Here is a 27,958-nt window from a genome sequence, read left to right as displayed (position 1 = left end):
CCCGTTACTGTTTATAAAACACCAAACAGGTGTATATAGATATTTAAATTTTATTATATGTTCATCTGGTGCAAGATTGTGAGAAATGGAGTGATAGTGACAGTATACGGCTGGCAAAACCATTTCCTTTTTTCCAAAACAAATACTCAAGACATACAGTAGCTTGTTTTTCCAGCCCTTTCTCTCTGTCAGGTCTTCTACCTGTAAACACAGTTTCCATCTTAGGACACAGTACCCTTTCCCCTCTGTCTTACCTCTTTTCATTTCACAAATAAATACTTGCTGAAACAGGCGAACCAAGGAATAATCTCTACACACAAGCGCGCACAAACACAGTAGGAGTACAGTGGACACACTGTGATACTGTAAGGCACACAAACAAAATGAGAACACACTCACACACAAGGCGATACCATTCTCCGAACGAGAGCGTTTTCAGCATTATCAGTGTGTGCTCTTCATTTTGTTTCTATTTTGAGAGGTTATGCAAAAAACAAGGCGCGTGAAAGAAAGAAAAGAGAAAAAAATGCTACAAAAAGGTAGAAAGTCAAGTGTGAAGCACTGTATGGTTGTCACATCATGTGGGGCACGAGTGAAAACGACAAAAAGAACAGATGCTCTTTCTGGCTCTTAATGCATAATATTGCTATGTGGGCTTTTTCACAGGAAGCTTCCCGTTTTGAACTTGTAGAGATGGTAAGCTGGTAAAAAAAAAGGAGAGATAAGCTGTTCTCCCAGCCCTGACCTACGTTTGAATGAAGTATAAAATCCGACTCCACAGTTTGCTGTTAATATTAATGATCCTCTGTTAGATCCACGTTACTCACTGTTAGTATTCTACAAAAATCCAGCAATCCTGATTTGTTTTCCTATGTGTTGATCTGTCAGTTAACCTTTTTCCTTTTAAGTTGCTGCATTTACTTCACAAAGCAAACTACCGGTCACACTGCTGGTGTAACTGAAACAATACCAAAATATATCAAACTGACAGATACTGTTTTTAAAAATTCTGAGGTACGCACAGGTTGGGAAGACACTGACAGTAATGCATTTTGTCACAACATGCCAATATTAAATTCGTCACACGCGTTCACGCAGCCACAGTCGTCTACACGGACAACTTGAACCACAGATAAGAGTTTCACTAGTGAGGTTTAGCAGTAGTGCGTCGGTCTCAGTTTTTCTCGCTCGTCACCTCGTCGCCATTCCCGTTGGCCCCGATGATGGCGATGGACTTGTTTTTCATAGGCAGCGTGTAGGGCTGGCGGATGTTCACCTTGTCCTTTTCGGCCTCCAGGTCCTCGTCGTAGCACTCGTCATCTTCGTTGTCTTCAGCCTCGCTGTGGTGCGGGGAGGAGTGGCGGGACAGGGCTGGAGATGGTGGCACTGAGGCTGGTCGGGGGTAACGGAAACCGGCGGTCTGAGGACAGGAGTGAAAGTATTAAAAACATAAACAGGAAGAGGACGCTTCAAGAAAAAAAAAAAAAAAACCTCACATTTGTTTTAAATACTGTGTCTATTAAAAAAAAAATACAAGTTAACTTACTTGGGCTGTATCCTGAGGTTCATATATGAAGGTGTCAGGGAAGGCTTTAGCCAGGGCCATGTGGCGGGCAGCTATATAATACTAATGAAGAAAAGAAGGAGAAATTAAAAATAAATAAATAACTGTTGTAAAGATTTTATCTGTGAGACTCGTTGTTGCAAATAGTAGAGAAATACACAAGAAACTCCAAAGAAGGAGTTTCTTTCAATAACTAAAGAACTTTAAGTAAAATCTAGAGCAAGGATCTGATCTGATGTTAGATGGTGGGCAACACACAGCCCACTGAGCTCAAGAAGGCCGACGAGTGAAACTCTCCTGTCTGTCAGTCTAAAGAATTTTAATTACACATTTAACTCCTGAGACATAAGAAAGAGAAGTGCAATTTCAACAATACATCTCGTGATAAAGAAAAGCCTGTCAGTGCGTCTCTTTGGATTAAACCATAAGATATAAATGTGCAAAATCACAGAAAAAGTTCTGTTCATTCATTGTGTAGACTGTTCAGTTTTGTTTTGTTTTTTAAATGTGAACCAAACGTAGAAGCATACATTTCTATAGTAGATAGTTCCTTGTTTTTTCTCCTTTTGTCATTTAATTGTTTATATATTACTCAATTACTTTTGTAGTATGAATGGCCACGGGGAGGACTTTAACAGCAGGAAAAGCTCAAAAATGTATGCCCCCCTTCACATTTTCCAAACCTGCCAAAAAGGCTGAACTGGAGCCTTTGGCGGGCCGATTCTGGACCGTGGGCCTTATGTTTGACACCCCTGATCAAGAAGGAAAACAACAAAGACAATGAAGGCCGAGGGGTCCAGAGATGTGCAACAGGATTTGTAATGTTACCCTGCCGAGGTATTTCCAGTCCAAGAGATCGCTCAGACGCTCAGTGCGGTTCCTCTGGATGATCCGTTGGCGGCGGCTCTGCTTGCAAAACTGGAACAGGAAGGAAGTGAGCTGGTTGCATGACTCGTCCACTCCCCGACACCTGCGGTCCAGGATGTAGATACCTGCAAAGCGAAAAAGCAGCAGTTTTTCCTGATTATCTTAAAAAGAGGACTTCTTTTGAAAAACAGTAGAATTTAGAAGAGAAGGCATGAAGATGCACCATATGCCGTTGGGTCTGCTATGTGTTCCTCCATGAAACAGCCAAAACCTGACAGGTTAGTGGAGATTGATGGAATTCCCATGACAGTGCACTCAGCTGATAAACAGGGAAACAATAATTAGTACTTTTATATTAATACACACATAGATGCATCTTGTCAGCATGAATGAATCATACCAGGTGTGTAGCCCCAGGGCTCATAGTAAGAGGGAAAGACGCCAAGGTGGCAACCTCTTACAAACTCCTCGTAGTCCATTGGAAGAAGAGGAGAGGTGGATGAAAGGAACTCGGGATGGAAGATAATCTAACAGATGAAGAAGAAATTCAGTGTTACAGACAGATAGGGCACACTGCCAGAACCAGCAGCATGAGGGGTAATTCAGATTGAGGAAAAAATAAAATTACAGAATCATGCTCACAACACTTTTTTCTTTCAGGTGCGACTATGATACCTCACAAACTAAAAAAAATAAATCAAAATAAATTAACAACTTAAATCCCAGAAAGGCGACAGGGAATCTTCCAGCGGTCACCTCCTGTCACGTGACCTACCTTGACCCGGTCAGCAGAGCTGTTGAAAAGGCCAATGCGGCGAACACAGTTGAGGATGGGGTCGCTGCTGTCCTCCAGCATGTTGTGAGTGCAGATCGGAGGCTGGCACTGTCTCTGAGTGGCAAAGATGGCGCGCTTCATGATTGTGAAATCCTCTTTGTCCAGCATCTTCGACACATCTGGCAGCTGCCCACTGAAGAAAAAGCTCGAGTTAATGTTAAAACGAAACTCACAGCACAAAAAAAACCAAAAAAATCTAATAATTAGCAGGTTTGAATTTAATAAAACCAATAAGATTTCAACATTTTTACAAATTCAGGTATATCCAAGTTTAATGCATACCTTTATTGGGGACTATTTATTAGGAGATATTTGTTGTAATAAGCTGGGTGTCTAATACTTTTTACATCTTACAGTTTTTAAGAGGCAGGATTAAAAAGGGGTCGACTTACACCAGAAGTGACTCATAAAGTTTCTTTCCAAAGCGCTCCTTCACAGTCTGAGCAGTATCCCTGCCAGGGACAAAAAAATTAAAAAAATAAAATAAAAATTCAAATCCATTACTCCTTTAAGTTCAAAATGAATAACTACATCTTTAAAGAACCTCACCAGAGCTGCTTCCTGACTGCTTGGCCCTTCAAGGTCTCCACATTGAAGTTGTTTGTCCGAGCTGGCATGATGAAGAATGCGATCACTGTCACGTCACTGTGGTTGACCTTTGATGGACCATACAGACACTGGAGTTAGATTTTGTTTTATCTTTTTAAAAAAAACAAAAAAAAAACACCTAGGATTGACCTTTCTCCTTCCACATCTGTGAACACATGTGCACATCTGTGAACACAGCCACACATACGTACTCTCAGTAGATAATTGAGTCTGGCTAAAGCCTCCAAGAAGATGTCGGCTCCTTTGTTGGAGAATTCGTACCTCCCAGCGATGAAGAGGAACAAACACTTGTCCAGGTTGAAGTCGAGGTGTCTGATGGTCAGATGGTCACCAACATACAATTTAAAAAAAAAAAAAAAATACACAACTTGATTTGTCACTTCCCCTTTCTGGCTAAATTCATTAACTTTTAAGCACTTTACACACGCTGTGACGTGCGGACTAACCCATAGAAGTGTCCCCTGACAAACTCCTGAATCCGACTCTTGCTCTGAGCGTGGAGGTTTTGAAACTCGTGCATAGCTGAGAACTTCTTCACGTTGAGCCCGTTGGGAGTCACGATATCTGTGGAAGCAGGCAAAGCATAAGCATGCAGTAGAGAAAAGGTGATGATTTGATAGTCAGGTAGATTAAAAATCTCCAAAGCATAATTAATACTCGATATGTATAGTTCAGGCTGAAGTAGTTTTAAAAGAGTGAGTAATTTAAAGTGGAAAAAAATATTACTATGTAACATTTTTAAAGTGGTTTTTGGGAAGCTGTTACTTTTTTGTTCTTAAGACAAAATGAGTCATGATTTTTAAGGATTTTCTAAGGGTTAATTTAAAATAATACTACACTGAAAGCATTATATTATATATATTATATTTTACATATTCAGACTTCTATATTCAGAGTATTGCAGGGGGAGCTGGAGGCATGCTGCCGTCTTACACACACCAGTCCACTGCTACACACCTGGTTTCCTCTTGAGCAGGTGTTCAGCCTCAATGGCAGTAATTTGAGACACTGTGGTGAAGACGTGGGCACAGTGTGCCGCTGCACGCTCTATACAGTAGCGATGGTAGATTTGTCGATCGCCCGCTTCCTTGTCTACATTGAACTGAACACAGACAGACCACAGAGAGTCTATAATGTAGTCAGCTATTTTTTGAAATAGTTCATATTTATATTCATATAAATCACACATTCAAAGCCAACAACTGCTTGATGGCATCTTTATTTATTTATTGAACTGATACTTAATAAAAAAGCAGCTACATACCTCTGCTAGGTTGTTATAGAAGTCCACGTTTCCAGCACACAGGTAGCGCCCCAGGAGTGTAGCATGTGTGGTGAAGATGGTTGCCACTGGAAGCTGTCTCTGTCTACACAACACCAGCCCCAGCCCTGCCAGCCACTCATGGAAATGGGCCACAATGTGCGCAGGCTGCTCACACTGGGCTGCAAACTGTGATTTGGAAGGAAAGAAAGGGTTCAGATTAGTTTAATATGCTGCTTTAAAGAGCCCTTTAAACTGCTGGAGGACCTACAGATAATCCATCTTTATGTTTTATGCCCGTTCTCATCAGCTGTGTAGTATTAAGTCTGAGCTGCTGACCTCTCCCAGAAGCCAAGCGGTCAGGAAACCAAACAGCACCGCATCGTTGGCCTCACGGTCAAACCATGGCACGCCAATGGAACAAAGCTCCCACAGCTCGCTCTTCCAGGAGTCTAAAGACCAGGCGGTGAACGCGATATCAATGAGCACAACGTAGGGACTACCTTCAATAAGCCAGCGGCCAAAGTAGACCTGTAAGAAAACAGACAAGGGCGAAAGGGAGAAAAAAAAAACTGGTTAGTCCTTCTCTCTCTAACATAACGTAAGTGAATGACTTCTATGTCTTTACAAAAATGTATTCCAGTCTAAGAAAGCCTGGATTGAGTATTTCTCGTTGTTAGAATTGCAATTCATGCTGCTTAGAACGCAACTAAAGTGGAATAGTTTAATACACTAATGCCAAAACTAATGATCTAAAATTTGTACCAGCAATGAATAAACCTTTAAAAACACATCATCTGGTAATCAAATCACCATCTTCAATTCTTAAAATGACATTGAGGTTCTTACGTTCCTTCAGCCTTATTTAGGCTGCACAGAACCATGAACAGGCAAATTATTTCCCCTCCTCCCACTTTCCACTGCTGGCACCCTGCCCCCACACCACTTGTGCATCTGTAAGCAACCCTGGGCCCCATTCATTCAGTGTCCACAACTACTACCACTACTACAGTCTTTAGCAGGTATGAAAAATTTGTTATTTAACAAAGGTTGCATGAAAGTGCATGAAAAACAAAGACATTGCATGGGAATTGATAGGATAACTTTAAATTAGTCAATCAAATGATAATTAACTGTGAGCAGCTCTATAAGAGCAGACGTTTTGCCAGTTTTGCTTGTCTGGAACATTCAGGTATGTGTTAACAATCCCTCAATCATCCCATGAGTGGAAAAGCAAATTCCCCTCAAGGTCAAACTGTTCAATGAGCCATATTTGTTGAAAACCAAACACAGCACGTCAGCACAAATACCTCATACTGACTGTCAAGCACGGCAGTGGAGGACTGATGATGTGGGCTTATTTGCAACCCCAGGACTGGGGCACCTTGCAGTCATGAAGTCCACTATGAACCCGTGTGTATATCAAAGTATTAAGGGGTCAAATGTGAGCCCAAATATCCGATAACTAAAGCTTGGTAGAAAATGGGTCCTGCAACAGGACAATGATTACAAGGACGGCAGGAAATTTGTGGCTGAAAAAGAATAGAATCAATGCATTTTCTTAGCCCAGTCAGAGTCCAGACCTGAACATGATGGAAATACTCTGGTGGGACATTAACAAAGAGCTGCATGAACTGAGGCAACCGTTTAAAGAAGAGTGGATCAAAATTCCACCACAACCATGATCAGAGACTGATAATGTCAAACAAAAAACAAAACAATCCCTAAAAGTTACTGCTGCTGTTTCTACAAACTACTGAGTCACGGGGTGCACTCTTTCCCCCCCCACACTGCTTCTGCAAAATAACAATGGCACAGTGAATATGTCATGCACTGTTGTTCATCGGGTTGTATATAAATTATTTCAGTATTTAGTAAGAATCAATAGATTTTTATTATGTTCTGATACCGGTACATAAAACCTTAGACGTTTTGTTTGAAAATGGGAGGGTCCTGGGATGATACCTGTAATCCACTGGGCAAAACTAAACAAAACTATCATTACAAACCAAACTTTCAGACACACCGAGTGTTGCTGGGACACCCTTATTAGCAATGTAACATAAGTAATGTTATCTTCAGATGCCTCTGCTGTTGAACCACATGTGCACACAGAAACAAAGAGCAGAGGAGAGGGAAGGAACTAGTAACATAATATGAAACATGCAAATTCAGTGTTGCTGCAGCCTGCTTTTGCTCTCTTCTTGTCCCATCAATTGTGGCTGAAAGTAAACCATACCGGCTTTACTGACCTGGCTGCACTAACCCCTTTAAAAGCGTACCGCTACCAGTCCTAACCTTTTCCCACAACTCCACATTACACTCAGAATGACACAGCACAAAGCTTTAGAAGTATCACACTCCGTCATCTATTTCTGGAGCGCATTTGTGAGAAAGAGAGAGATAGAGAGACATCGATACAACTTCTAACCTTTGCGGGGGAAATGTCACTGGGTTTTGAGTTGTGGTCAAGGACAGAAGGCTGGGCAGAGTGGGAGTGTGTCAGATGTAAAAGATGAGTGAAAGATGAACTCTAATTGGGCGTTAGAGCGCACATTCACTGCATGCATACACAAATAAACTATTAGTACCTCAGCCACGAGTTGTTAGGATGACTGCCCATCAGTGGATCGTATAAATTTAACTCAGTGTCTGTGTGTGTGTGTGTAGGGGTGTTTGTGTTTTAGTTTACATATGGTAGTACCTTACACCCACTGGAGTTCATCTTGTCAATGGTCTGCCTGAGTGCGGGGTTTGTGGGCTCGATCAGCTCCACCTGAGTGCGCACGTTGCTCTCCACATAGGGACCCACCAGGAAATAGTTCTCCCCCCATTCCTCTGAGGTCAGACGGGCTTTGGTCTGGATGACGGTGTAGATGCCTCCAACTTCACACATAGAAAGATATAATGTGATTCAACACAAACGACATTGTCTTTTGGCATAATTTTTTTTAATTATCTTCAAAAACCACCAAACACTTGCCTTTGTTAGCAACCTCCCAGGCTATTTCAAAAAGGACGGCATCCTCTAAATCAAACTCCTCGTCCCATTCCTCCAGTCCTGACAAGGACGTGACAGACAGGCTTCGAGCCAGCGGCATGCTGGGTAAATATAGAAGACACTCCGCTGAGACGGGGACACCTTACAACCACACACACACAGACACAAAACGTAAATGTCATGTGCTGCAGTTATTTCCAAGCAGTTCACATGTACTTGGATACACGTTGCCAGCTTGTTTATTTCTGTCACACACTGATTTTAAACTCCTCATCTTTGATAAAAGCATGTCAAGTTTTTTAATACGTTGTCTAAATCATAAACAAAAGCCACTCTTAATCTTTAAACTTCACCAGGTTAACCTCAAGCGGCTTCAATGAGCAATTTCCTCTTAACCAACATCTCCTCACATAGCTATATGAAACCTTTACGCTTTCATTAAACAACACACCCGGTTGCATCATTCTTACGACATTACACAACTGGAATCCAAACTCAACATATCTCACTTCTTTTCACAAGTCTCATTTCCACACATTTCACCTCTTTCCCTGATATAAGATAAACCTGCAGCTGCTCTCACAGGAACCAAGCGCCTGGTCAAACAAACGCACTAAAGTGTTGAGTAACAGTAGTCTATCTTCAGGTTTCCTTGGGTCACCATCTAATAGAACCACAGGGCTTCTTCTTCACACATGCACAGAAATGCACATCACTTTGACAGAACATTTTATTTCCAAGCACTCCTGCACCTGCATCATTAGTACTGGACATTTAAAGGTCAGTCCTCTACTTTGAGTTCAAAACCGGGTGTTCTGTTCCTGCTTGTAGATCTGATGAAACTTCTGGCACAAATAATAATAATAATAATAATAATAATAATGGATTGGATTTATATAGCGCTTTTCAAGGCACCCAAAGCGCTGTACAGTTCCACTATTCATTCACTCTCACATTCACACACTGGTAGAGGCAAGCTACTGTAGTAGCCACAGCTGCCCTGGGGCAGACTGACAGAAGTGAGGCTGCCATATCGGCCCCTCTGGCCAACACCAGTAGGCGGTAGGTGTCTTGCCCAAGGACACAACGACCAGGACAGAGAGCCCCACAAAGTGGGGAGAGCCATGAGAACGGATAAACAGATAAGGACACTGATCAGGTATAAACTTGATCCTGTAGCAAATGTTGCTGATGATGAGCTACTGTAAAAAGCAATCAGCTGATGTTCATGCATGCAAACCAATAGCCTCTTCCACATGTTACAAAAATCCTGTCTGCGCTTTGATTTTTTTTTAAGGTAATTTTTTTTTTTTACTGTAAGGAAGAAGATGATACTCAAATTCCAGCGTGTTTGCGCTGAGCTGCTACTGATAGCACTGAACACAAGGCTGACCCCGGGCACTCACAGACGGAGAAGCCTTCAAGTTGATGACAAACCAAACACTTAAGCTTTGCATAAATTTGCCTTCTTATTTTTTGGATGTAGCCCCTCGAAGATTCTGTTCTGATTGTGTTTTTATAGCGAGATATGAAAGGTCCTCAGTCCATCATCACCATGCTTTACACCGATCCTGAGCGTAAACACCTTACTGCTGAATTAAACTTTCTCTGGAAATCCACATGGGATTCCCCCCGGCTCTGTGAAGGGGTTCCTATCTGCCTCATTAGGATTTCATTGTAAACCATCATCATCATCATCATCATCATCATTACCATCGTGACCTTGCTGACGTCCCTTTTAGTGAATAGAGTGGTTACTGCTCAGCAGGTCCACATTGCTGGGAAAAGGGCACAATGTCCCAAGACAGGCACGTCTTGAGACCCCAGGGAGCAACAACACGCCTGTGTGCGTGTCTATCGTGAGTTTCGGGGCGAACGTGACATGAAGCACCTACTGCATCACTGCTGCGGAAAAACACAGACGCCGCGTCCCGAACCGATGCGCGCACGCCTAGGATGTATTCTATTATCACCGGGCAGGCTGAAATAAAGATGTTCACTTACCCTTCAGTTTTGTCCCAACTTCACGAAGATGAAGCACGCATTGGCAGCTGTCGCAGTCCGTCCATAAAAATAATAACAGCGCAGAGTGAGAAGAAGAAGGGGCGGCGGCGTTGGTTAAATGTCAGCGATTCACATTGGCCCGGTGCGCTCGGGTCGTGCGGAGGGACGGGACGCTCATGGCCTGCGATGCAGGAAGGAGGCTGGGTTGGTGAGCTTGGAGTCTCCGCCCACACATTATTCATGAGCTGCACTCCTATTGCCCCCTGGCTTCTCCGTGTCTCCGCCTTTTACATAAAACACCACAGGAACTGGGTGTTTTCCTCGGCGGGGACGTGCGATTGGCTGGGAAGTGGTTAAAGAGCTGCTGTTATTGGTGAACGAATGTTTTAGCCGTACACAAGAGGGGAGTCACGTACAGCAGGGAGCTTTTTCTAGTTTCCTGTGAGAAGGGGGAGAGCCAGAGCTATTTATAAGCTTCTCAGAGGGCTATAGTTTTTAAAAAATACAGTATGACTAGAGACATTCGTGGACTATCCTACCTATGGAGCTACTTAGAGGTATCAGATTAAAGTAAAACCTTGACCTCTCCATCCCTACAGTGAAGAGATCCAGTGGCTCTGTTATGCTGCGGGCGGATATTTGCTGGCATGTTGTTGAGAGAGGGGTCAGGGCAAACGGACACAGAGTAGTTCTGAGTGATCACATTGAACTTACTAAAAAGCATTTATAGTCTGATAGGAGTGGTCTTTTCCTGGACAGCAGTGCTCCTCCACAGGGAGTCACTGAATGGTGTGATGAGAATGTGAATCATATGTTATGGCCTCCACTAGATCCCAGCCACCACCGAACCCCTGTGGGAGACACTGGACCAGTGTGACGGTGTTCTCCACCACGCCGAAAATGATCTCTGCTGCCACTCTATAAATGTTGCTGCACACAATGAAGGATCTCAGCTTTCTTTAGGAATGCTGTTTTCCTATGTGTACAGTAAGAAACCGTACTATATGTATAGAGTATATTACTCTAACTGCAAAAGATTATTGGAAAATATTAAATCACTGCTATAATTCTTCTTTTGTAACTTCATTTAAAATAGTACACAGTAGTAGTGTATTGTAAATGCGAATACAGTAATAATACTGTAAAAGATGCATTTAAATGCCAGTACTTTACTGTAAGATACAACAAATTCAAATTTTATTTGTCACGTACACAGTCATACACAGTACGATATGTAGTGAAATGCTTGGACAACTGCTCGTGACCTAAAGAAAACAAAAAAGGAAAAGGCTATGAATAAGATAGGAAATAAATATGAAAAATTAAAAAGGGTAAATTTAACTAGGAAGGAATAAAATATAAATTAAGGTTAAAAATGAAATAACTGTACAACACAAATTAGAATGAAGGGTAAATTTAACTGGGAAAGAATAAGATAAAATATATAAATTGAAAATAAGTTGAAAATAAAATAACTGTACAACAAAATACACAATATAGAACTATATAAGAATGTATGAAGAAATATAAATATATATATACACAATAACAGCAGCTGTACAAGTATTAACTGGAAATGAAGAATGTAGTGACCAGTGTTGTGCAATCCATAACCTTTTCCCAGCACAAAATCATCAAACCACCAAAATGGAGAAAATATTTTGACTATAATGTTCATATTTTTTAGCAGAGCTCCGAGGACGCTGGAAGAATCAGTACTAAAAGTGTTCTGCTGGCACGTGGTAACCTTACCCTTTACGAAAGCCACTTTACGTTTTTCTTTCATCTGTAGATTAGTACACTTCCTCCTGTCAACTCCAAATTGTGCAAAACAGCTTATCTCCAAACTATATTCTATTGCTCAATAATACATCTGCAGCAGTCATAGTTTAGAAAGTATAGTCTTGATTTAGTCCAGTCCATCACGTATTCGCTGGATGAGACTGTTGAGTTCAGATACAAGTGCAGACACTTTATCAGCCATTTCCTCCTGCCATGAGGATTTAACAGTTTTTATTAAAAGTGAAGTCATTTAAAGTGACAACACATATTATATATTAAGTCTGTTCTTATGAGTATATAAGAAAAATAAAGTAATTTATATCCATATATAGGCATGCATTAACTATTTAATACGTGTATAAGCATGCATGAATAAACAATTAACTAATTTGCCAATTCTAACTCAATTATACTACTTAAATGAATGAAGCATGCCAAATATCTATTTATCTGTCTATCTAAAAAAAAAAACAAAAAACAGGAAAGACGGTTAAAAAAAAGCAAATTTCCCTCCATTACTACTACGTACTATCCGACGTCATTTTGCCGGGAAAACACCGTCTTTTTCTTGCACTGGGTTTAGTCGAGTCGCGCTCAACTTCCTCTTTTATGCCGTTAGGTTTCCGCCCATTCTGTGACGTGGTTGGCCATTGCTTTATTTCTTAGCCTGGTATCTAGACGCAAAATTTCCGCGCGTTCGTCGGTGAAAGTTTGCAAATCAAAGAAGGGTGGCGGGAGCAGTTCTCAGTCCGGTTCTGTTGTGAGGAAGTGCCATTGTTAGGCGTTTAGAAGTTAGAAACGCAGCAGCCACTGATAAGTTTTCGTGGCAGATTTCACGGAAGGATTGCTTCTACAACTGGGTAAGATTAGCCCGAGGGCGCGAGACCTGTATGTGTTTATACCCGCGCGCTAGCTTACTGCCTTAGCTCTTACAAAGAAAAGAAACGTCCGTGTACCTTGTCATGAGGCTTTACTGCTCCATTATTGAGTGTCATATAATTTCATACCTTCCAGTCAAATGTTACATTTGAAAGTACGCCACTGACACGTGGATGAATTATCACAAATGTAGAGGTGAAGGGGACAGAGACCTGCACTGTTTGGATGTTAGGCTAACTGTAGTGTGCTGTGTGGAGCTACAAGGTGTGCGACAGCACTCACAGTAACATGGCAACAGGCTGTGCGGTGGGAAGGTTGTGGATGATTACTACTAGTCCCATGACTAATAAGCACCAGTTTGTTTTACTGTGTTTTTGACGGTCGGTGTCGAGACTGCATGTGTTCCCTTTTAAACTGTGTTCTGATATCGCTCCTTCTTATTGTAACTCTATACATTCTACCTTTCACTTGTAAATACCCTCCAGTGCAGCTATAATGAGTTATTACTGAAAGCATTGCACTAATTTTATCTGTCACTGGCCTACATTACATATTTACTCATTATATGAGTATACTGATACAGATCAGGAGTAATATAGACTGAGCAAAGAGTCATACTTACAGGATTTTCCTTGCATAAACAATTTTGGTTCATTTCTGTTTAGAAAATGGTTAGAAGAATATGTTAAGTTAACTAAAACTCATTTTCCTAACTACACTTTGACCGCATGAGCTTGCACATTTAAGTGCTTAAACATATTACAGACTTTTAACCTCCAAGTTTGTTCCATAGATTTTTACCAAGTTTTCTTTAAATCAGCTTGCAGGCATGGATCATAAACGACACAACGGCAGCCGTCTCATGGGTGGTCCATCCCAGGCCAAACGGGGTAAAACAATGGGTGAATGGGAGGACAGTCCTTCGCAGTTTGAAGAGGAGTTGTCCATGTTTGAAGATGCAGATATGGATGCAGAGGAAATGGAGGGGCAGGCGGGACACGATGTTATTCCAGTAGGTGAGTATTAAACTGCAAAGCGCACATTCACAGGTGATGTAAATGTTCTCATTACACAGGAGGAATTTAATGAGTTATTTAGTGACCTGTAGTAAAGTTACAGATCCCTCAAGCATGATAATTTAATTTCTTCTTCCATCCTGTCAGGTGACCTTTTCTCAGCAGACCTAAACCCTCGCTGGCGACGTCCTCCTGCCCCCTCACTGGACCCATCATCTGATACTCTGGTGTTCCAGCAGATTGATCTGGACTACTATTTGGGTAATTATCAAATATAATGTTTGTCAAAGCGGCTTTTGCTCTAAATTTGAGTCCCAGAAATATCGACCTGGCGAGCTTGTAGCATGATATGAAAACATCCGAGCTGACTTACAGTTATATCAACCTTTCAGAGCATATTCGTTGTTGCTTATGAATATTGTGGTGTGTAATTTGGCTTTCAATGGTTTTGTGTCATGCAGGGGAAACGGTAGCGGGCATGCCCGGTCAGTCGCAAGGAAAAGTGCCAATCATTCGGATGTTTGGTGTAACAGACAATGGCAACAGCGTGTGCTGCCATGTTCACGGCTTTGCCCCTTACTTCTACGTCCCTGCTCCAAATGGTGAGTGCTTGTCATCATGTTGACTTTGCATTTATGTGGTATACTATGTTTCCTCACTATAAATAGCTTTAAAGTAGCTGTTACAGTTGTAACCTCTTCTCTTTGTTCTGAGCTGTCTAATTTCTGCTTTTAGGGAGAAAATAATAAAAATGTAATTCATGCTCTAAATCTAATGTTGCCCTCTGGTTGCTTTAATTGAAAAGGGTTCATGTCTGCTCACCTGGTGGAATTTAAAAAGGAGCTGAACTCTGCTGTCCTGAAGGACATGCGCTCCAATAAGGACAATATCTCAGTCACAGTGTTGGCTGTGGACATCACCCGCAAAGAGAGTGAGTACAAGTTTATTATTAAGTGGAAAAAAAACAGAGTCTGTGAAGACAAGCACAAATGCAGATGTGTATTGTGATCAAGGTCTTGAACCTTGTTGGATAGCAACATTCAGTAATACATTAACTTTTATACTTTATTACTGTGTGTTACAATCTTATACGATTATAAAACAAAATGGTGTTCATTTGAGATGAAAACGTCACTTATCCCTCTTTTTGTTTTTGTTTTTTGTTTCTTTCTCACAGGCATGTATGGTTACCATGGGAAATGCATTATCGATTTCTTGCGGATAACCATGGCGATGCCTCGTCTCATCGCCCCCGCAAAGAGACTGCTGGAACAGGGCTTTAAGTTTGCCCATTTCCCTACCAGCAATTACCAATCCTACGAGGCCAACATAGACTTTGAAATCAGGTGTGTGTGCTTAAGAAAAAGGTACAAAATAATTTGGAAAACATGGTGGAGAGATGAAAATGACCGTTATCGTTTAAATACACAAAAGGAAGCTGTATCCTTTTTTGAAAATACCAAAAGAAACCGAAGGTTAAACTTATACTCACTGTAGCGTTTTGTTGATGCAAAAACACTGTTGAAATCCCAGCATTGTTAAAGTGTTCAAAGGAAGCCATTTATTGTAATTAACGAAGTTATGTGGATAAATGTTGTATGTAGAAAACTGCCAGTAAATTTAAAAAAACAACAACATTGTGTCTCTTTAGACTGTGTGTGTATATGTTCATGCATGTGTATGTGTTGTCAGGTTTATGGTGGACAGCAACGTGGTGGGTTGCTGTTGGATTGAGCTCCCAAAAGGGAAGTACAGAGTGCGCGAAGAGAAGAGCACGGGTAACACGAGTTCTCAGTCCCCAGGAAAGGTGGGTGTACAATCTCTCACGATGTTACCTTGGTCACTAGTTTAATTTCATGTTCGATCGTGCGGTTTTAATGTTTTTGTATAGGTAAATGGTGTTTGTGAACTTTGCCACTCTTGTTCTTTTCCTCCAGGCCTCCTTGTGTCAGTATGAGGTGGATGTGGGATGGAAGGATCTGATAAGTCACCCCGCAGAGGGAGAGTGGCAGAGGATTGCACCACTCAGAGTCCTCAGCTTTGACATAGAGTGCGCAGGAAGAAAAGGTGCTTTGTTTACACAAGAATTCTCTGGAGTTCTTACTCCGCGTTAGAATAACTGTTAAAACGTTATTTAAGCGCATGACCAAGGCTGGTCTAACTTGATGAAAATCAAATGACTCTGGTGTTGCCTCTTTACTTCCAGGAATCTTCCCTGAACCGGACAAAGATCCTGTGATTCAAATTGCATCTATGGTGCAGCGTCAGGGTGAAACGGAGCCCTTCATTCGCACAGTCTTCACCCTGCAGTCCTGCGCCAGCATCGTTGGCTCTCAGATACTGTGCTTTACACAAGAGACGAAGTTACTGCAGGTATACACGTGTACACTTAAAGCAGTGAAATGCATACATAGTTTGATATGGTTTCTTTGTTTCCTTTCAAGTCATATTTTTTTTGTTTTGTGTCTGTATGAGCAGAGCTGGGCTGAGTTTTTGAGGACTGTTGATCCGGACATTATTACTGGCTACAACATCCAAAACTTTGACTTTCCGTACTTGCTCAACAGGGCAGCTGCTTTAAAGGTTAGATGGAGCTTCATTTATTTTAGTCCACTGACAAAGCCTGAAATATTCTTGAAAGATGAAGCTTCAACATGTATATTGACGATTTAATGGAAAAACCTAATTGCTCACTCATTCCCGTGTTTATCCACTAGGTGATAAATGTTCTCTCATTTTCAGGTGAATTATTTTCCGTACTTGGGCCGAGTGCGAGGCATCAAATCAGTTTTGAAAGACTTGAATTTTCAGAGCAAGCAGATGGGCCGCAGAGAAAACAAGACCATTAACATGGAGGGTCGTGTTCAGTTCGACCTGCTGCAGGTCAGTACTTTCTCTTTCTGTGCAGGTCAACAAAGACATGCGGTACATTTTGTATTTGGGAATGTTGTTAGGGGAAGACTGAGCTTTGAGTTGGTGCCTTTTCTTTCAGGTTCTTCTCAGGGATTATAAGTTGCGCTCATACACATTGAACGCTGTGAGTTTCCACTTTTTGCAAGAGCAGAAGGAGGATGTGCAGCACTCAATCATCACTGATTTGCAGGTAAGATCAAGACAGCCTTGTTGGGAATTTAAAAAAACTATCTAATATTAATTTGTTTTTCCCTTTCTTCCTCTGTCACAGAATGGAAATGAACAGACGCGCCGTCGTTTGGCAGTCTACTGTCTGAAAGACGCCTATCTGCCCCTGCGCCTGCTGCTGAAGCTAATGTGTGTGATTAACTACATGGAGATGGCCAGAGTGACCGGTGTGCCTCTCACGTACCTGCTCTCACGAGGCCAGCAGATCAAAGTAGTCTCTCAGCTGCTGCGACAGGTAACAATGCCGAAGCGAACATGGCTCCTGCATTTGCATACCTGGGATTTGGAAACTGAGTGCGTGTTTATGTTTAGGCCACAAAACAGGATCTGGTAATGCCCGTTGTAAAGACAGAAGGAGGCGAGGACTACACTGGAGCTACTGTCATTGAGCCAGAGAAAGGGTAAATGCATCTATGTTTGTGTCAGTCCACTGTTGTCTTCACGTGTTACATCTGCAGCCTTGTCATGTAATTTTCTACCCTGCTCTCTTCCGTGTAGATATTACAGCCTTCCCATTACCACATTGGATTTCTCCTCCTTGTATCCGTCCATCATGATGGCTCACAATCTGTGCTACACCACTCTGCTGCAGAAAGGCTCAGTGGAGAAACTGGGGTAAGCAATTTTCTTTTTAGGTGATCCTGTGGTGTAATGGTTTATGCATTCTCCTAACAAGCAAAACTCAGGATTCAGAGATTCTGAGATTTGCATCCCTTTGGGGTTGTCTCAGGACAGAGAACCAGCGTTAAAAGTCAGCCAAATAAAGCATGCAGACAAACAAGCTTAATGTGTTTTGTCTACTTCCATTGAAAACTACAAAAATTATATTGAACAGTATTCAAAGGGTCATGTGAAACTAACAAAGCAATTGAATTTATAGGTAGGCTTCTTTAGCTAGTTTAAGGCCATTAACCAAGTTAAGATCAGAACAGTTGTGCACGATGTGAATTCACTTTATTCATGCACTGTTTATATTATATTTGAGTGAAAGCTGAGTCATTAACAGATTGTATGTGTTCAGCCTGGCTCCCGAGGACTTCATCAAGACTCCAACAGGCGATCTCTTTGTGAAGAGTTCTCTAAGAAAGGGACTTCTCCCAGAGATCCTGGAAAACCTGCTGTCTGCCCGAAAGAGGTTTGAATTGTTTAAAATCAATCACAGAAACTGTTTGGACTGGAATGACGATCTTCCAAAAGCTGTAGAAGAAGAGTTGAGTTGGAAATAGTTGATCTATGAGTTCACAACCTGTGTGATCCCACCGTCTGTCTGCAGGGCCAAAGCAGAGCTAAAAAAGGAAACAGACCCCTTCAAGAAGCAGGTGCTGGACGGCCGACAGCTGGCCCTCAAAATCAGCGCGAACTCTGTGTATGGCTTCACGGGGGCCCAAGTGGGCAAACTGCCCTGCCTAGAGATCTCACAGGTCAGCGCTTTAGATCGGATGACTTGTTTTGGACATCAAATGTTCACAATTCAGGATCTGCAACACTGCATTTGTCAGTCTAAACCAGGTTGCCTTCATTAAACTACTTTGCACAGTACTTTGTATTGTGCACAGATGTAAACAGAAAACATCAGAGATGTAGGGCAAAGATTAGTGTTGAAAAAGAAACCACAGAACAGGTGGAGAAAAATGTTACCCTACCCCCCTGAAAAAATACAAAAACAAAGACTTTCTGTAGGTGATAGCTGAACTACAGTGATCTCAGTTTCAGGCTGTTTTGTGAGAAGATCTTTTCCCTAAACATCAAAACTTCTGACCTGCAGTGTGGCTGAAATGCTAAATGTTTTTCCAGCATCATTGGTAATTTAGTGATTTAAATGCATTGAAATATTGCATTTTGTCTCATCCAGAGTGTCACTGGTTTTGGAAGACAGATGATTGAGCAAACCAAGCAGCTGGTGGAGTCTAAGTACACACTTTCCAATGGCTACCAGGCTGACGCCAGGGTGAGCCCAGTTATGAACCAATCTCTTATTCCTTGATGATCTGATGTATCAAAAACACTTGACACGTTATATGTTTTGTTGTCCTGTTCAGGTAATTTATGGAGACACGGACTCTGTCATGGTAAAGCTCGGAGTTGCAACAGTAAAAGAGGCCATGGATATCGGGAGAGAGGCGGCCGAGTGGGTATCATCCCATTTCACACCACCCATCAAACTGGAGTTTGAGAAGGTACCGGTTCAGTCCAGAAATGTCTTCTCCGACTTCTCTACATGTGCACTGCTTAAAACACTTGGTCTCGATATTTTTGTCCTGTTAGGACAGATGAGCCATTGTGAAACAGTTTCAGCTGTTTTGGTGCAAATGAAAGTGACAACTAGTGCATGCCAAAGGCAGCAACAAGATGGCCCCCAAAAAGAGAAGTGGTTTTTCCAGGTGGTGGTCACGGTCTCTCCTCTTTCCTCCTGACTGGTTTTACAGTCTGTTACACAAAGCACACATAGAAGATTCTGAGCCCAACAGCAGCACTGTCATCTGCTCCTGGAGGAACAGGCTTCATGACCATGGTATAAGGGTCTGACAGCTTTTACTGTGACCTTTGCATGTAGCCCAGTGGCGTGCAGCTTGAGTGGTATTTGCCGGGGAATGACAGAACTGGCAGATCCAAAAACGGCTGAAGAAGCTAAAGTTGCTTCAGCAACATTTGTAGTATGAAGAACAACTTCATTCTTTGACCAGTGTGTTTTGGCCTGTAGACTCCATCAGGATCATCAAAAATACATGTAGGAAAACTGATCATATACAGTACATCCGGTACGCATGTCCACCAGTTCACTCAAATGCATGACTGTGGAAAACTTTCTTTTGATTGAGGGGGAAAAAAATGTAAATACCTATTTGCTACCAGTGGAGCAACAGCAAGGATGTGCTGGGTGCAAGGCCAACTGGGGAGCGACCAGTGTAAAAATGTGATGGAATCATGTTTGTCTGTCTTGAAGTTCTTAGTTTTGGTGTGAATGTAGTTTAATAAATAACAGCTGCAGATCTATTTATTTATCTTTTATATCTTGTAAATATTTGTCTCTGCATTTTACGCCCACTTTATTCGCTGCAAATACAATCTAGTCATGCCACGACATGCGCTTCATACCGTTCATGCTGCAAATGTTGCTGGCGCCTCAACATCGGTGCAGGTTAAATGAACAGACTTGCATCCCTTAAGCTGAAATAATTTTCCAATATGCTGTGATGATTAAGTGTTCCCCTTAATTTATTTAAGCAGCCTGTTATGAATCTGGTTAAACACTGTTATGAACGGCAGTGTGACTGTATGACAGAAACATGCAGCTGCAAGGCAGGGTTCTAGTTTTCAAACCTCAAATGTGATTCAAATGGATTAAGATGAGGTGATCTGAAGATCTTAATGTTCAAAAAGCACTGACCTATTACCTGAAAAACTGACTCTGCAAGATAATAAAGTCCCGAACAGTTTTGTAGCCTGTTGTTGTCACTGAAGCAGGAACTGCCCTCCCAACTCCAACAGGGGGCGCTCATATTATGGCTTTATTTCATGATGCAGGTCTGTGTTGTGAATATAATTGGCCACATAAAAATAAAAACAAACACTACAAAGTTCACTTTGTGATTGAAAATTAGTTTTCCTTGAGAGTTTGGTTAATTTGGAATGACCTTCATTATTTTACCTTTGCTGTGGTGCATATCAGATAATTAGAAAGATAATTAGATGGATTTTTTCTTTTTCAATTGTAACCAAGCAGTACAAGCCAGCAAGTAATTTCCAGTATTTACCAGATTCGCGCTGTTCAGCACAGTCCAGGACTGTGTGTCATGTTTCAGTTCTGCTGCCCGATGTTTGGCCTTTTGCTTTCTGTATGCGTCACTGTCTTCCTCTATCCTGAGTCCTAGTGAAGGTCTAAAGGTGACCGGGGTTTGCAGTCAGGTCCTCTTAGCTTAGACCTGATGCTTTCAAAGAGCTGTTGTATTAATTATGTCTTTATTAATATTTCACCAGGTGTACTACCCATATCTGCTGATCAATAAGAAGCGCTACGCAGGCCTGTATTTCTCCTCCAGTGCAAGCACGCATGACAAAATGGACTGCAAAGGTATTGAGACCGTCCGCAGAGACAACTGCCCTCTGGTGGCTAACCTCATCAACACCTGTCTGCAGAAAATCCTCATAGACAGGTAAACGCATACTCTGGCTGCACTCAGTTTATTTTGTGGAGTCCAGAAATAAGTCATGATTTCTAAACTTTGGACTTAATTTGCTCAGCTCTGTCTTTGACAGTCTGGTTGATTATGAACCAGAGATGCTGACATGGCTTAAAAACAACAACCAGAGCTGTTGTGATGTTTCTTCAGGGATCCCCAGGGGGCCGTGGAACACGCCAAAGAGGTGATCTCAGACCTGCTCTGCAATCGCATCGACATCAGCCAGCTGGTCATCACCAAGGAGCTAACGCGCACTGCCCAGGAGTACGCTGGCAAGCAGGCGCACGTGGAGCTAGCAGAGAGGTCCGATTGGTTGATAACTAGATACCAAGATGTCTTCCTTCAAATAAGATGTTAGAGAAAAAAACGTTTAAGCCTTTAAATCTGATTTACAGGATGAGGAAAAGAGATGCAGGTAGCGCCCCCAACCTGGGAGACAGAGTCCCATATGTCATCATCAAGGCTGCGAAGGGAGCAGCGGCATACATGAAGTCAGAGGTGTGTAGGGCGTGTTGATGTTTCATCTGTTTCTTTCTTAGTGGAAACATTCAGCTTTGATAATGATCCCCATACCACATTTCCATTCAGGACCCCATCTACGTGCTGGAGAACAACATTCCCATTGACACACAATACTACCTGGAGCAGCAGCTGTCCAAACCTCTGTTGAGAATATTTGAGCCCATCCTGGGAGAGAGCAAAGCAGAAAGCATCCTGCTCAGTAAGTCAGCACACCTGACCAAGTATTTTAACATGTATGGAAAATACAAGTTTAAAAAAGTTAACTGAAATAAAAATAAGAACTAGACTTTCCAAAAACCGTTATTGTGAACATAATCGTAAGAGGTGTGATGTGTTACTGTGAATCTTATCGTTGCTCTTTGGTGATGTGTTTCAGAGGGCGACCACACACGCTGTAAAACTGTGTTAACCTCAAAGGTTGGAGGCCTCATGGCGTTTGCTCAGAAGAGAAGCACCTGTATTGGCTGCAAAGCTGTGCTCAAGACAGATGGTGTGTGTGTGCAATTTCCACCTTCTTTACTTCAGCTGGTGTTTTGGAAAATGACAAAGCTGGAAGTTTTGCACATAACATGTAATGTGCATCTTTGCAGCGGCCGTGTGTGATTTCTGCAAGAAGAAAGAATCTGAGCTCTACCAAAAAGAGGTAAAGTGGCAGAGCAGAATAGCTCTGCTCTATCAGTGTCGGGAGATAAAAACAAAACCAATAAAATTTAGGTCTGTCTTAGTGCATTGCTAATTAGTCCACATTATCACCACAGATCTTTCACCTGAATGCGCTGGAGGAGCGTTTCTCTCGCTTGTGGACTCAGTGTCAGCGCTGTCAAGGCTCACTCCATGAAGATGTGCTGTGCACCAGGTGTGTATATGAATGACATGATCATTTTCATGATAACGGACAACGGTTGATTGGTTTGCAGCAGAATTACAATAACGCTGTACCCGCTGTCTCCTCTGCAGCCGGGATTGTCCGATCTTCTACATGAGGAAAAAGGTTCAGAAAGACCTGGACGACCAGAGCAAGCTGGTGTCTCGTTTCGGATGGTGAGGGAGACGCTAGCTCGCTGCGATCGCTCATGTGCCTAATTTCAGACGACCTTTCACTGTATTTTCTTTTGTTAAAAAAAAAAGAAATGCATATATATGACTATTTTTTTTTTAATGTTTTCTAATATGAATAAATGACAATAAGTAGAGTTTTGTAAAATAAAATCAAAAAAGAAATTGTGGTTTTTACTCACTGAACATTTAAAAGGGAATCTCATTAGAAGTGATGAATCAACACGTCAACAGCGTCACATCTCCAGTTTCTGAATGACCCTGTTCAGCTGTGTACGTACTTACACACCCGAGTCTTTGACATCAAAGTGCATAATTTCACAGAAATGAAAAGGGGAACTTGATTACCTTCAGCACTTTGTCTCAGTCAAACCTCAAACCACAGCCCTTCCTCCCCACTGATTTTGCACTTCAGAACAAAAACCCGTAAATATAGTTGCAAGCGGCAACGGGAGAGCAAAGCAGGTCTGGGGAAACCGCTAGTACAACTTCATGTTCAAAAGCGCTGATAGGTAAAACAATTTTTTTCCTTTTTTCTTTTCCTTTTTTGAGAGCTGACAATGTTTGGTGAAAAATCAGTCTGATAACTTCTGTGAGGCTTGGTCTGAAGATCACCTGTGCAAGTGCAGGTGACGCTTTCTCAAGGCAGGGCTGCCAAAAAACCTCTTAAACGTTGGAAATTTACATCATAAGCTGCATCCTAATTCAGGTACATGCACCTGTTGCCTATCAGTTATTCCCTCTCAAAAGCCTGCAAGTAACAATTATATGAACAAAACGGACACCATGTAAAAGCTGAAGACTTTTACTCGTTTCTTACAGCAGAGCGCATTACAGATTTACAACGTCTTACTCAGTTAACCTCCTTGATCATATAATAATCATATATGCATTAGGCAGTCAGAGCCCTCTGGTTAAGACAATTAAAAAAGTAAAAATCCTACATGGATGGATTGACTTGTTAGCAAGATGCAACTCCCCTGAAGTTAGTTCACTGAACAGTGACGTCGTTTTTAGTAAATACACAGATGCTGGTTTTTAAATTGTCGGATGTTTGTAGTTCAACAGAAAAATGACCACACCTCACGAGTGTTCCTGTGCTCGACATGTTTTGTGTAGTACCACAGCGTTGTTTTCACAAACTACATGCTGTGGTGGAGTTTGGTGTCACATAAACAGTGTTTGGACACAGTAATGAACCCCTGACAACACTAGCACCGGCAAAATAACTGTTAAAAATGGACTTTGGAGTCAAGTGTGAATGTTCACACCAATAACGGCCTTAAAAAAATGACGAGCAGAGGAATCAGATCGTCTGATCTTTCTCTGTTATAAATCAGCGTCTGATTCGACGCTGTATTCCTGAGTAGCTTTTAAAGTAGCACTAATTCTAAAATCTGCATTCACCACACAACAGGAAGTGACTAAAGTGCACCTGGGAGTTTGAAACACAGTTTTGAGGTTTGTTAACGGGGAAATCCTACAAGATTTTTTTTTTCTTTTAGAAAAAAATTAATTCAAAAGTAAATAATGCTGACGTGTTTCAAGCCCCAGAGACTGCACCAACCTATTTGTATTTTTAAAAATGCACACAAGGGGAACGATTTTAGAAAAGGTTTTGACTAACTACGTTTCCATGGTAAAGTGGTCTCACAGGAAAAAAATAAAACAACCTCCAAACTCTCCAGCTCACTTAAACAGTTTCCTCATGAAGTCAAACACTGACCATTCAGCAAATTTTATAAAAAAAAAAAGTGGAAATGTGCTGAGCACTACAATAACAAATGGAAATGTGACAGTGTAAAGTGCAGTGATGCATTACCGTGAACTCCTGACATCTAAATGGTCAACAGAAGCTAAAAATGACCCACTAAACTCCAATAAAACCACATTTAAAAAGTACACTTTCCCAAACGCTGCTAAATTGACACTGCACATGAATGTATGAATAACAAACCTTGTGAATACACACTATAACTGGAAACTTTAACACCAATAAAAATAGATGTTTTTTCTTTCCCCGCATGTCTACGTCCTTGTGTGGAGGTGTGTGCGATGTCTCCAAGGTGCAGGGGCAGTTGTGGGGATGAGGGGAGGAAGAAACAAGTGCTGTAAGTGATGCTGGCTCTGTGTGTGGTTTGCTATAGTATCATGCAACGTCTCTGAGTGTTCTTCTTGCTCTTCTTGTTGCTGCGGTTGGTCTCCTTGTATCTTCTGATCTCCCGTACTAGAGAATAAAAAGCTTCCTCCACACCCTGCAAAATAGAGAAGAAGCCGATTCGACGTTTCAGGAGGTTTTATTCAGGAACACAAGAATGGATTGATGAGTGCTGTCGACAGGTTACCGTTACCTGTCTGGTTTTGGCGGAGGTCTCTACAAACGGCACGCCGTAGCTCCTCGCCAGCTCCTGCGCCTGCTGCGTCTTCACTGTGCGGGTGCTGAGGTCGCTCTTGTTCCCCACGAGCACCATGGGAACGCTGTCACTGTCCTTCACCCTACTGATCTGCTCTCTGAGGAGAACACACGCGACAGAGCACGTTGCAAACGCTGGTCGATCAGTTCAGACTGACGATATTATTCAGCAGGTCAGACTGAAGACCTGTGGTCTTTTTAGTTTTATCATTTGCAGACAGAATAATTTAGTTGGTGTTGCAACACTCGCTGGGTTCTGTGTGTGTTACACTTTTTATCTGTGGCTTCCCTGTTTGCAACGTTTTATATTTACAAGTCAAAACATTTTTGGAACAGTTACAAAATCTACAAATGACCCCACACAAATTGCAGAAACGCTAAGTTTATCTGCAGATATTTGGTAGACAAGTAAGTGCAGTTCTCGCTAAACAGGAAATAGCCTTTGAGTGCCTAAATGTGCACAGTTGAGACAGCTATGCACAGCTGTCTTAAATCTCTGTGTGACTGAAATAAGGAATTAGTCCTACTTGGAGACTACTGTTTGAATTCTTTGTCCAGCTGTCTGTGCTGGCGTGAACCCGCGAAACTTCCTTTACCTGTAAAGGTGAACGTCCTCAAAGGACTTGCTGTTGTTGATGGCAAACACACAGAGGAAGCCTTCTCCCGTCCTCATATACTGGTCCCTCATGGCGCTGTACTCCTCCTGACCTGCAGTGTCCAGGATGTCCAGCAGACATGTCTCTCCATCAATCACCACCTGCTTTCTGTACGAGTCCTGCAAGACAGCACGAGTTAGGCTGCAATGCATCATCCTGAGTCTCACGCTGCTGCATCATGTAGCAACAAGATCTTGGTGATTTTGAAATCAATGTGCTCAAGTGTGAATATTTTATAAGCAATTATGGAATCGCACCATTTACTGGCACGAAGGCTGACGTTTATTTACACGGGATAAATTAGAACGTGACAGTTATTTGCAGGTAAGATGATTATATTTTTATCAAATATTGCCATCTTTAAACTAGAAGGTTATCCCGAGGACATGAGCTCTGCTGAGGCAAAAGGTCTGTTTAACAATTTTAAATTAAAGAGGATTTGCACAGAAATTTAACGGATATTTGCTCATCCCTTGCCCCAATGCATCACCTCTTCATCTTGGTGTTTCATGCACAGTCTTGCTGACAAAGCTGCACCTCCAGTTCTTGCCTTGGCAGAGGACTACAGTGTTAGAAGGTTTTGGGCAGGTTTTAACAAGGTTTCTGGCCTGACTGTGACAGCAGCAGTCCACGTGGTGACGTACACCATTTGCAGACACAAAATATATAAAGACTGTGAATCTCTTAACAGAAAAACATGAAATTAAATTGTGTTAAAATCAGCTCAGTGTTAAACAAAAACACTTTAAAAGATTTGTTACGCGGTCGTGCAGCAGGAATAGCAATCCTGTGATGTAACTGCACTATTGTAAAACTAAAATCTACATTAATCTGATTCTTTTTAATATGCAATGGCGATACTTAAAAGAAACGCTCCTTCTGAGGGCATAAACTGGGACTTTGCTTGTGTTGGATACTCAGTTTTATGGACAAACATTTGCCAGAAATGAAAAGAATTTATTAAATAAACACGGGATCCTTATAACTGCTCCAAGCGGCAATTCTTCCAACAACACCGGGACATATCAACCATTAAAACCGGACTAATTCTGATAGATAAAATAAAAACCTGATTAATAACACATCTGTAGCACTAATGAGCAGTACGGATGCTAGTTAAGCGCCAGATTAGACTATGTATTACAGCACTTTGCGTCTGCTGGTCACTTACCTCGATAGTTGGATCGTATTCATCCACAAAGTGGTTCTGGATGAGCTGGATGGTGAGAGCGCTCTTGCCCACACCTCCTGCCCCGACCACCACAAGTTTGTACTCGGTCATACCTGCAGAGAATGAAGCCAACAGGTGACCATTAAGACATCTAATAATTTGCCCCCTTCCTCACTGAGCTGACATGGCGAAGAAGACACTGACTGACCCAGATTTATCGGCAGACATTTAAAGTCTTTCTTTTTTTCTTTTTTTTTTGCAAAAATGTAGAGTCGACTGAAATGATTACCAAATGGAGACATAAACTGCTTGGCTTACCTTTGTGAAGAAGTTATAACGGCGTAAAATGAAAACGGAGTTTTGGACTAGATAAATGAGATTAGCTCGCTACATAACGTTAGCCTGATTTCCTTGTTTTAGACACTTGTAGAAACACTTAAGGATGTGTCCAGAACTTTCTTATCTGACCCGCGCGTCCAAAAAATATTGAAGTAAAACTGTTGAGCCACTAGTAAAAATCAGAATTTATGTTATTAAATAATTAAAATCCCAGATTCGTTCGAGTTCCTACTTATTCTTCATTGTCGTTCATTGGAAGTAGAGCGTTTTTTCTTTACGTTAATCCCCGGGTGAAGCAGCCTATGAGACCACAGCACGAAGACGGACATCTTAACTGTCCAATCACAGCAGGGAACTGGTTCGTGACCTCGCCCAGAGTTGCTGCGGTCCAATTATAAAAAGGTATGGCTTAAAACGGGCGTGGTATTTAAAAGGCAATCTTCCTCGAAATGCTCACAAAGAGAACTAAATTTAATTTGAATACCGAACAATACGACGTTATACGTCCAAAAAACAAGTTTGAAGCAAACAGCAGCTTTGTAAATGCTCAAAGTGCTTATGGGAAGTGTTACGATATTTAACTCGGCACTATACAGTACATGTGTGGTCATTGCCCCCTTGTGGCCATATTGAGGAACTGCAACAGCAAATTAGTTAATGC

The 27,958-nt window shown here is 41.8% G+C and overlaps 3 protein-coding genes across 4 annotated transcripts; 1 reads left to right on the top strand and 2 right to left on the bottom strand.

Annotated features, from left to right (window-relative positions):
- Positions 1-4: 4 nt before the first annotated feature.
- On the bottom strand, positions 5-10,385 carry gys1 (glycogen synthase 1 (muscle)). Of its 2 annotated transcripts, none has more exons than XM_082531718.1 (16): positions 10,142-10,385; positions 8,120-8,278; positions 7,841-8,022; positions 5,476-5,667; positions 5,140-5,325; positions 4,833-4,977; positions 4,322-4,439; positions 4,067-4,187; positions 3,816-3,922; positions 3,659-3,718; positions 3,207-3,399; positions 2,832-2,958; positions 2,655-2,750; positions 2,393-2,556; positions 1,547-1,627; positions 5-1,420 (listed from the first exon to the last, which is right to left on the bottom strand). In XM_082531718.1, the coding sequence occupies exons 2-16, from the start codon at positions 8,235-8,237 to the stop codon at positions 1,175-1,177; spliced, it is 2,136 nt and encodes a 711-aa protein (XP_082387844.1). In that variant the 5' UTR covers positions 8,238-8,278; positions 10,142-10,385; the 3' UTR covers positions 5-1,174. The 2 variants fall into 2 exon arrangements, with proteins under 2 accessions (XP_082387844.1, XP_082387845.1); XM_082531719.1 differs by having other exon boundaries at positions 8,120-8,238.
- A 1,801-nt stretch (positions 10,386-12,186) lies between these two features.
- On the top strand, positions 12,187-22,883 carry pold1 (polymerase (DNA directed), delta 1, catalytic subunit). The gene is made up of 27 exons (XM_082531027.1): positions 12,187-12,783; positions 13,623-13,818; positions 13,966-14,079; positions 14,280-14,420; positions 14,624-14,749; positions 14,996-15,164; positions 15,511-15,625; positions 15,756-15,885; positions 16,025-16,191; positions 16,297-16,401; positions 16,561-16,701; positions 16,811-16,921; positions 17,003-17,194; positions 17,272-17,360; positions 17,458-17,574; positions 17,981-18,094; positions 18,233-18,380; positions 18,812-18,907; positions 18,999-19,136; positions 20,938-21,113; positions 21,291-21,443; positions 21,536-21,638; positions 21,729-21,861; positions 22,039-22,152; positions 22,253-22,305; positions 22,421-22,518; positions 22,620-22,883. Exons 2-27 carry the CDS (start codon positions 13,632-13,634, stop codon positions 22,705-22,707), a joined length of 3,318 nt encoding a protein of 1,105 aa, XP_082387153.1. The 5' UTR covers positions 12,187-12,783; positions 13,623-13,631; the 3' UTR covers positions 22,708-22,883.
- Positions 22,884-23,507: 624 nt separating this feature from the next.
- LOC309705297 (GTPase KRas) lies at positions 23,508-27,600 on the bottom strand. The gene is made up of 5 exons (XM_082531028.1): positions 27,277-27,600; positions 26,959-27,071; positions 25,728-25,906; positions 25,070-25,229; positions 23,508-24,973 (listed from the first exon to the last, which is right to left on the bottom strand). The coding sequence occupies exons 2-5, from the start codon at positions 27,067-27,069 to the stop codon at positions 24,860-24,862; spliced, it is 564 nt and encodes a 187-aa protein (XP_082387154.1). The 5' UTR covers positions 27,070-27,071; positions 27,277-27,600; the 3' UTR covers positions 23,508-24,859.
- Positions 27,601-27,958: the final 358 nt, after the last annotated feature.

Source organism: Aulonocara stuartgranti (genome assembly GCF_965226115.1).
Source record: "Aulonocara stuartgranti genome assembly, chromosome: 4".
Classification (NCBI taxonomy): Eukaryota; Metazoa; Chordata; class Actinopteri; order Cichliformes; family Cichlidae; genus Aulonocara; species Aulonocara stuartgranti.
The sequence above is the reverse complement of the archived record's forward strand: the minus strand, read 5'-3'. Positions and strand labels throughout refer to the sequence as shown.